At 39.0% G+C, this 8785-nt stretch overlaps 3 protein-coding genes and 1 long non-coding RNA gene across 4 annotated transcripts; 3 read left to right on the top strand and 1 right to left on the bottom strand.

The window, feature by feature from the left end:
• The first annotated feature begins 6 nt into the window (after positions 1-6).
• Positions 7-1177, top strand: LOC108252114. The gene is made up of 3 exons (XR_001809439.2): positions 7-75; positions 302-830; positions 1117-1177. It is a non-coding gene; the product is annotated as an uncharacterized LOC108252114 (long non-coding RNA).
• Positions 1178-1218: 41 nt separating this feature from the next.
• LOC103506983 (WW domain-containing oxidoreductase) lies at positions 1219-3194 on the bottom strand. The gene is made up of 4 exons (XM_017443119.1): positions 3179-3194; positions 2566-2953; positions 1528-1537; positions 1219-1440 (listed from the first exon to the last, which is right to left on the bottom strand). The coding sequence occupies exons 1-4, from the start codon at positions 3192-3194 to the stop codon at positions 1219-1221; spliced, it is 636 nt and encodes a 211-aa protein (XP_017298608.1).
• Positions 3195-3204: 10 nt separating this feature from the next.
• Positions 3205-6232, top strand: LOC103506974 (general transcription factor 3C polypeptide 5-like). The gene is made up of 6 exons (XM_008471403.3): positions 3205-3224; positions 3499-3708; positions 4164-4377; positions 4627-4787; positions 4997-5153; positions 5723-6232. Exons 1-6 carry the CDS (start codon positions 3219-3221, stop codon positions 5884-5886), a joined length of 912 nt encoding a protein of 303 aa, XP_008469625.1. The 5' UTR covers positions 3205-3218; the 3' UTR covers positions 5887-6232.
• Positions 6233-6725: 493 nt separating this feature from the next.
• LOC108252113 (WW domain-containing oxidoreductase-like) lies at positions 6726-7590 on the top strand. Its single transcript, XM_017443118.2, has 2 exons — positions 6726-7058; positions 7326-7590. The coding sequence occupies exons 1-2, from the start codon at positions 6799-6801 to the stop codon at positions 7588-7590; spliced, it is 525 nt and encodes a 174-aa protein (XP_017298607.1). The 5' UTR covers positions 6726-6798.
• The last annotated feature ends 1195 nt before the right edge of the window (positions 7591-8785 follow it).

Genomic DNA, 8785 nt, shown 5'->3' with positions numbered 1-8785 from the left:
GAATTCTTCTTTTGTCTAGGGCGTGTTTCGATCTTTATGGAACTGGTGCGTTCAATGTTACGTCGCGTCGCAAAGGTTCTGTAATCCAGGGGAACTGTCTAAAGTCTGTATTACTGCCTTGGGGAGTTTTGAGTGTCGTCTTGAAGGAATTTTCTTATATCTCCATAATTAGGAACACAAGTATAGGGGTACAAGCCCCAAAGTCAAGGATTGCATTCCTTAAACGATTCTCAGTAGCACCAGCCAAAGTGCACTGAATTTCTCTCACCATAACTTGATTAAATCTCAAGACTGTCCAAAGTTACTGTAATCCAGGGGAACTGTCTAAAGTCTGTATTACTGCCTTGGGGAGTTTTGAGTGTCGTCTTGAAGGAATTTTCTTATACCTCCATAATTAGGAACACAAGTATATGGGTACAAGTCCCAAAGTCAAGGATAGAAACACAAGTAGGGGGATACCAGCCCCAAAGTCAATCGATTCTCAGTAGCACCAGCCAAAATGCATTGAATTTCTCTCGCCATAACTTGATTAAAGCTCAAGACTGTCTCTAAAGGGATTGGTTGTTGTTGTTTTAGTGGCTTTAGCTTTCGCCGAATGGTGATGGCAGAATAAAGAAAAGACATCTTTTTGTATCAGCCATACACCGGAGTGATGGTCTCTAGCCATGTTTGGCTCGTCCTGGACTTGTTTGGGTTAGATCAGGGCTGTCCAACCGGTCGATCGCGGATTGATTTAAAGTCAACCGCGACCAGCACACCCAGAAGTGTTTGACCCTGGCAATATCATCTTACACACCCGATTACTCCAAAGTTATGGAACAAATTCAGAGGTTGTTTTAGTGGCTTTAGCTTTCGCCGAATGGTGATGGCAGAATAAAGAAAAGACATCTTTTTGTATCAGCCATACACCGGAGTGATGTTCTCTAGCCGTGTTTGGCTCGTCCTGAACCGCAGTTAACCATCGAGAGGACTTGTTTGGGTTAGATCAGGGCTGTCCAACCGGTCGATCGCGGATTGATTTAAAGTCGACCGCGACCAGCACACCCAGAAGTATTTGACCCTGGCAATATCATCTTACACACCCGATTACTCCAAAGTTATGGAACAAATTCAGAGGCAAGTTTCTCATTAGGTAAGTCGATCGCAAGACTGTATTGAAAATTCAAGTCGATCTTCCTCTGAAAAGGTTGGGCACCCGAGGGTTAGACCAAGTTGGTTTTAAAACACCACCTCCCCTCGCTCTGTTGTCTCCTCAAGCCAAGTGCTAACGACAGACTGAATCATTTCCTCACTCAACTTCCACAGTTTAGTGGCCAGGGCTTCGTCCTGTGCTGCCTTGCTGGGGGGACATCGGCAGCAGTTGTTAAAGTAAGAGCCGCTCACTGGGAGGGAGAGGTCGAGGGAAGTAGCACAGTAGATGCTCGTGGCAGCTCCTTGTTGCTGAAATCAGAGTAGAATATACCTTGTCTATCCTGCTCAAATGAGACTACAAAGTCCCTTTACGGAGTAGAATAGAATAGAATTTACCTTGTTGATCCTGCAGGGACAGGACTGGAAAGTCCCATTTAACCCCTCAGTCTAACCAAGGCAAGAGTAGGAGTGTTTATCTGAAGGAACAAACCGGGTTCTTTAATGCGATAATACGATTTCGCGGGAAAAATCACCAGATTTGAACCCTAGAGGTTCATCGCAGATAGATAAGTACCTTGGTTCAAAGTATACTGATTAGTTCAAAGTCCATGTTCGTTCTTATTAGACGTTCATGATAATCTGGAAAGGCAATAATCCGTTTGGAAATTTCCACACTAACTGGGCGCCGCACCAGACAAGATCCAAAACCTTAGGGTTGTTCAAACCATTCAGCCAAAGAGGCGATATATTATGATCTTCAATCAGAATCTATTTGTCTGTCCCGTTCTCTCATTAAATAAGCGTTTCTTCTCAACATGTGAACGTCTGAGCTGAGTACAGGATTTCCAGTGAAACGGCAGGTGCCGTCATCCAAGCTCACACAGAGCTTTTTTCATGTTCTTTATTTATTTTTCTACTCGAAATTTCATTAATGGAATAAATTAAAAAATCTCTCAAGAATTTCAAGAATATTTTAAACGTATTAACTTTCCCCCCTTTTCCCGTCTTCCCTCTCTTCGGTGTTCTTTTAGATGTTCGTTTCACAAAACACTATGAATATAAAAGACGAAAGAGGAGAAAAACAAGGGATTGGAAGGGAAGGAAACCAAAGAATAAAGAAAAGTACTTAATGTAAATTATGATTGAAAAAGAAGAGGAGTAAGGACCAGGGAACATGTTTGACATATGAGAGCTCTAGAACTCTTGTCTGACAGAACGGTAAAGAGGTAGGAGGTAGAGGAATAAGGAGGAAGGGAGAATTAATTAAACCTATTTTTCGGGGGGTTTTTTTTTTTTTTTTTTTAACTCTCTCCTCCATTAAAGTTACGACATCACTCTGAAATAACATCAATAATAAGAGGTACGTTGGGGGTTACTTAGGTGGGTATTTTTGGTGCGCGTATCCAGGTACTAATGTACCATCTGGTTACTTACCTATGAGATTCGGACGAAACGACTACTACTCTGGCAAACAACTTGGCTCCCTTGATGAGAGCATTTTCTAGCTGAAGTGTTAGATAGAAGTGTGCCAAATGATTCACTTGGAATGTTGTCTCAAACCCATCTTCAGTGTGGGAAAATCCTAGCCCAAACACGCCCGCATTTAGAACTAGAATATTGAGTGAGCGAAATTTCTTCTGGTATTCTTCAGCGAATTTCTTGACACTTTTCAATCGGCATAGATTTAGCTCCATGGCAATACATTGTGCTGATGGTTTCTCAGTGAGGATTTTACTGATGGCATCATTGGCTTTGTCTAGACTTCGGCATGCAAGAATAACGCGACATCCATGTAGGGCAAGACTTCGTGCTGTTTCAAAACCTAATGAACATATTTTGTAATCATGAGCATAGAATAAATCATCACTGAAACTCGGAAGATTTTTTTTGTTTTATAGATTAATTCACTAGCATTTTTGTCTTCATGTACAGGAATGATTATGTTGTTAATCTTGTCAATCTTGATTTAACTAGATTAGGTTCAATCTCAAAGTGTGGCCAGGGCACTACTGTCTTATTGTCGTCCGTCCATATCGTCCGTCCATACCGTCCATATCGTCCATACCGTCCAGATAGAAACTCCTCAAATGCAGGTAAGAAACGAACAGGTGTGAGGTCTGAACCTATTTCAGATTTTCTATCATTCTTAAAATTATAATGATATTTTAAAGGTGGCATTCTGATCCTAGCTGCCTGGTCGCGCCATAGATGTCCTTTTATCTCATTGGCCTTTAAGTCAAAGTTTTAACGTCACTTACGATTTGTGTTCATATTCCAGTTAAAATTGTTTCATGACAACGTCCTTTTATCTCATTGGCCTTTAAGTCAAAGTTTTAACGTCACTTACGATTTGTGTTCATATTCCAGTTAAAATTGTTTCATGACAATGAGAAGTCATCTGAGGCAGAAGAGAACAAACATCTCATTAGTCTCACAAGGAAATCCCGAGAGCAGCATATCAACATAATTCCCTTTTCCCATGAAGGAGTACCTCAACCATTTGATCAGAGTGCTGCTATAGCCAAATATATTGAGAGTAAACTGATCACACAGTCCGATGTTGATGCTTTGGTTAAGGTAGGTGCATCTGACTTTATACCAAAAAGGGTCCCACCTTTAATAGTGGCCTTGCAACTACTATTTTGATTTGGGTCATATCAGTTTTTTATGCCTCGCTTTTTTGCTGGAATTTCAACTAGCTCTTCAGTTTCATTGTTCTCACTAGGCTGAGTGCATCCCAAAATACCCAGCAGCAGTGTCATGTTATTGTCCCAGACGGTCAACCATACAGATACTAACCAGCTAACCACACATAATGTTGCTTCAGTGGCCCATTGAGTATTCTTCTTCTTCTTCATCTCCCTAGCTTTTTTCTATTTAAATGGGGTCGACGTTTCTTGATCTTGTCAGTCTCTTCTAGGCAGACCTATTGTGTACTTCATATCCTGATATACCTCATGTCCAGTAAGCACTAATGCATTCAATATAGTGATCATAATGTATTTGATATTATTTGCTTCTTTGAATTGCAGGCATTCGAGATAAGGCCAGTAGTTTCCCGAATGATGCTATGTGCCATGAGCAATGTTTCCGTGAAGAAGACCAGGCTTATTCTACCTCTCATAGCCTATTACTTCTCTACAGGACCATACCGTGTTATGTGGATTAAAATGGGATATGATCCTCGCACAGATAAGAGCTCTGGCATCTACCAGGTTCTTAACTTTAGAGTGAGAAATGTCCTTAGTAAGTTTTTTTTTCTATTATTATTATTTTTGGCATTTTTATTATCATTATTATTTAATTCCTTGATTGGCCATCAAGACTTTGCATTACCTATATAATCTTCCAATGATTATTTTTTGTTTCCAATTTCACAATAATTGATTTGGTACTACTGTTTTTACCTATTCGCGTTTGATGATCGCGTACCTACTCGACAACATAAATAAGCGGAATTATCTAGATTGGATTTGATTTATTTTGTCACTGCAGGTTTTAGTGGTTACAAAATTGAGCCAAAGCGTCGATCAACTCTACTTAGGATGGCAATAAAGTGTCAGTCCAACGAAGAACCCAAAGATTCTAAGCCACCTGAAAAGTATTACATGTATAGAGCTGGCTATATTCCACCGTTCAGACAAATGTATTATCAGGTAAAATATGAAATCTAGTAACGTTAGCCCAGTGGTAACGCGCTTGGTTGCCATGTAGAATGTTCCAGGTTCGATCCCCACCATTAACAAAAATTTGTACTTGTTTTTCGATAGCAAATATTTCAAGGGAAAGGGGCTTTTAAGGTCTATTTGAGCAATAAACATAAGTACTAATAAATAATCAATAACTTTATTCTTTAATGTTACAGTTGTGTGATGTAGACGTGCCATCGGTCAAGGAGTTATTAGCCTCGTCTCCGTTACGTGATGTATGTCATGAGAAACATGGTTGGTATTCAGAAACGTTATTTGATGACATTCGAACAATAATTACCAACTCTATAGTCAAGACACTCAGTGATATGGGTAAGTAATACTTCGTAGAACCTTAACCCATCCTTTATAGTAAAGAAGAGGTTTGATAGAGGGAACTGTAACTGCTAGGGTCTTATCGTCCCGAAATCGAAGAGAAGGAAGACAGGATAGGAGGAAAGCCAGCCGTTCCGAGAACAAACATTATCCCATCAGGATAAAATTTGCCCCGGGCGGAATCGAACCCGCGGCCTAGCGCTTACAAGGCAGACGCGCCACCAACCAAGTTAACTAGGCTGGCTTAACCCATCCTTTATGCTTACTAATTATGGGTAAGTAGGTGTGAGTATAGGAGTAGGTATCTTATGTAAATTATTTATTTTGAAGGAAAATTAACAGGGTAGTTTTTTTTTTCTTTTTTAGATGAAAAAATGTTTTTTTCCTCAAAATATTTCCCTCTCTTCCTCTGAATATTCATTTATGGTTTTGCCTCGAATAGCTCCCATCAGCTTTTGAAACTGAGGTCCAACCTACAAACGGTTCTTTTGGAACTTTGGATCTTCAGCATAGCATGCAAGCACCTAGCTACTGTTTCAATTTACAAAATTCTGTTTGTCTTTCAGATGACAGCAAATCGGTAGATGAGGGTGAAAGGGAAGGAGATGAAGAAGATGAAAGCTTCATGGATGATGAATCATTGATTGAAAATGTGGACATGGAGGACCCAGAAGATTTGAAAATAGACGAAGAGGAGGAGGATTTAGATTTCGACTTTGATGAGGACTAGACTTTTTGCCTCTGTTGTTACTTTATAATCACGGCTTTACAGCATTTCATTAAGTTCTCAAGCAAATTCAGCTGGACAAAATTCTATGCCTTGACCGGTATCGATTTCAAGTCTTTCGTTTCCAGGTAAACACTAAATATGTTTCACATCTGTGCCCTGTATTACACCAAAGAATAGAAAAGTATTTTTAAAGTCGACATAGCCAATGGAAAAGTAGAATTTCGAATTTGATCAAAATATGGAATTGTTAGTCCAGAAATGTAGAAATGAAAACTCTTTTTTGAACTTTAAAGTTGATTGATGAGAAATAAACAATGGAGTGAATTATAGAAATATTAACTATAAATACTTGTTATATTTATTTACCTCGAATTCTCATTAGTTAAATACAAACGATTCAATCTACACACAATTAAGTATAACAAAAAGGGGATTGTTTTCCCCCCAAGGACCCCAAATTTTCAGTCATTAGGAAAGGTAAGACATGTACCTTGTACCTACATACTTAAAACAGCATTTATTAAATAAACTGCTTCACCCAGCGTCAACCTACAATGGTTGCTTGGCCATTTTATGTACTGGAGATATGGAATTTTATCCTCGATATACAGGGTGAGGCGCGGCAATTTCCTTTTTTGAAACGTCCAGTGTGCAGCCGCATTTGTAATTAGACAAGTTATGACAAGTTCAGATTAAAAAAAAAAGATGGAAATTTATGTTTCGATTTAGTTCAGTCCTCGAAATTATTTTATCAAAACTGCTGGGGTAAAGGGACTTTTTAGTCTCATTCGAGCAGGATAAACAAGGTATATTCTATTCTATTCTATTCTATTTGCATGCCGAAGTCTAGACAAAGCCAATGATGCCATCAGTAAAATCCTCACTGAGAAACCATCAGCACAATGTATTGCCATGGAGCTAGATCTATGCCGATTGAAAAGTGTCAAGAAATTTGCTGAAGAATACCAGAAGAAATTTCGTTCACTCAATATTTTAGTTCTAAATGCGGGTGTGTTTGGGCTAGGATTTTCCCACACTGAAGACGGGTTTGAGACAACATTTCAAGTGAATCATTTGGCACACTTCTATCTAACACTTCAGCTGGAAAATGCTCTCATCAAGGGAGCCAAGTTGTTTGCCAGAGTAGTAGTCGTTTCGTCCGAATCTCATAGGTAAGTAACCAGATGGTACATTAGTACCTGGCCAGTGGCTACACGCATCAAATATAGCCATTACCCACATAAGTAGGTATCTACGTACGTCTTATTCTTGATGTTATTTCAGAATTTTAATGAAAGAGAGAGTTGAAAAATTACCTCCCAGGAAAATACCTAGATTTAATTTTAATTGAAAGCTTGACTTTACAAAGTCCTTTATTTCACCTTTAGTTTGGGCCATAATAATATTTAATAACTGATAAATCAATCGATCTGACACAGGTATTCCTACATAACTAAAGACACTATCTCCAAATCCGTTCTGTCAGTAGAGAACTATTCCGATTTCTGGGCCATGACAGCGTACAACGATACCAAACTATGCAACGTTCTATTTGGTGAGAAGTTGGCAACTCTGTGGTATAAATACAAAATCGCTTTATCATCGCGACATTGCTGCTGGAAAATCACGGTCAGCAAAAAATGGTGGCGGTTTGGTTTGAGATCCAAGAGAGGTGGCTTATGTTGTTATATGAAGGCAGTGTAAGAGTCCTAAAGAAAAATGGACGCAGCACACAAGGGATCAAGAAGAGACCGCCTTAACATAATAATAAATAAAAATCTATCCTAACCGGTTGTGGCTCCTTGTATTTTTCAATAGGGTTTATTTTGCTTAGGTACCCCAGTGAGAACTTTCTCTTGGATATCCAGAGTTAGGCCAGTCACAAACTTTCAGGTAGACCTGACAGGTACGGCTGAAAAGGTCGGCCTGTCAGGTCTACCTGATAGTGAGTGGATGTGGCATTACCAGTATTGATTTCTACTTTACAATATTAGCAAACCAAAGCCGCACTCCTGCCCACATATGTTACCATTAGCTCCTATACTCGAAAGCCTGTGAAACTCATATGACGGGATGTTTGTACTACCAAGGTTCAGCATAGCTTATTTTCCGTTATGTGCTTTAAGAATTAAATCCTATTATCAACCTGGCTACATTCCTGAGGTCAAACTGTTATAATGATTATGCTGGAACAATATGGAATACCTTGTCAGGCCCATGAAGACCCGATAAAGGCCGTTTTACCGAGTAAGTGAATTTTCCAGGTCATTGAATCACTAGTTTATCTGAAATCCTGAACCCGTAGCAAGGACACAATTGGCACCCTTCTTCTTGGTAATCTTTGCTAGACAGCAGAGTATAGTAAAGTAGTTGATATAGCAATCTTATTCTTGATATCTTGAATATGAATGATCTTCTCTCATGTTGGTGTAATTTATACTCCATAAATGAATTTAAATTTGAAAATTTCAAGTTTTTCGCGCCACAGATATCAACGTTGCCAGATCGCCACAACAAAAGTACCGCACCCATATTACCGCACGTTTTAAAAAATAACCGTACGAATGCGTACGGTATTTCTGAACTGACTAAACTGTCAACGCTGTAAACCTTCGAGGGAAAATTCAAAATATTCAAATTTCAATTTTCAAAATTTAAAAAAAAAGTAAAAAAAAAAAAAAACTGATAAAAGTTTTAAATTTTTAATGGGAATGAACTGTTCTGAAGTTGAACTTTTTGGTCCTGTGCTAGCTATTCTAGCTTTCTTACAAACTGCCAGAGTGCTATCAACTCTTCACTTCAGCTAGTGTAGTCCTCTGTAGTAATCTTCTCTTCAGTGTGCTTCAGTGCTTCCTACTCCTTACTCAAGTCTCGGCTCCAATGTAAGATAAGTTAAACC

Source organism: Diaphorina citri, unplaced genomic scaffold, assembly GCF_000475195.1.
Source record: "Diaphorina citri unplaced genomic scaffold, Diaci psyllid genome assembly version 1.1 scaffold278, whole genome shotgun sequence".
Taxonomy (NCBI): Eukaryota; Metazoa; Arthropoda; class Insecta; order Hemiptera; family Psyllidae; genus Diaphorina; species Diaphorina citri.
This window is presented reverse-complemented; position numbering and strand designations above follow the sequence as displayed.

What these genes read in the sequence shown, in the direction of transcription:
- LOC103506974 (XM_008471403.3), top strand. An exon ending in TAGAGTGAGAAATGTCCTTA is followed by an intron (nt 4,378 to 4,626) that starts GTAAGTTTTTTT and finishes TTGTCACTGCAG; the next exon opens with GTTTTAGTGGTTACAAAATT. An exon ending in CAAGACACTCAGTGATATGG is followed by an intron (nt 5,154 to 5,722) that starts GTAAGTAATACT and finishes TTTGTCTTTCAG; the next exon opens with ATGACAGCAAATCGGTAGAT.
- LOC108252113 (XM_017443118.2), top strand. Translation starts at nt 6,799, where the DNA reads ATGGAGCTAGATCTATGCCGATTGAAAAGTGTCAAGAAATTTGCTGAA. An exon ending in GTTTCGTCCGAATCTCATAG is followed by an intron (nt 7,059 to 7,325) that starts GTAAGTAACCAG and finishes GATCTGACACAG; the next exon opens with GTATTCCTACATAACTAAAG.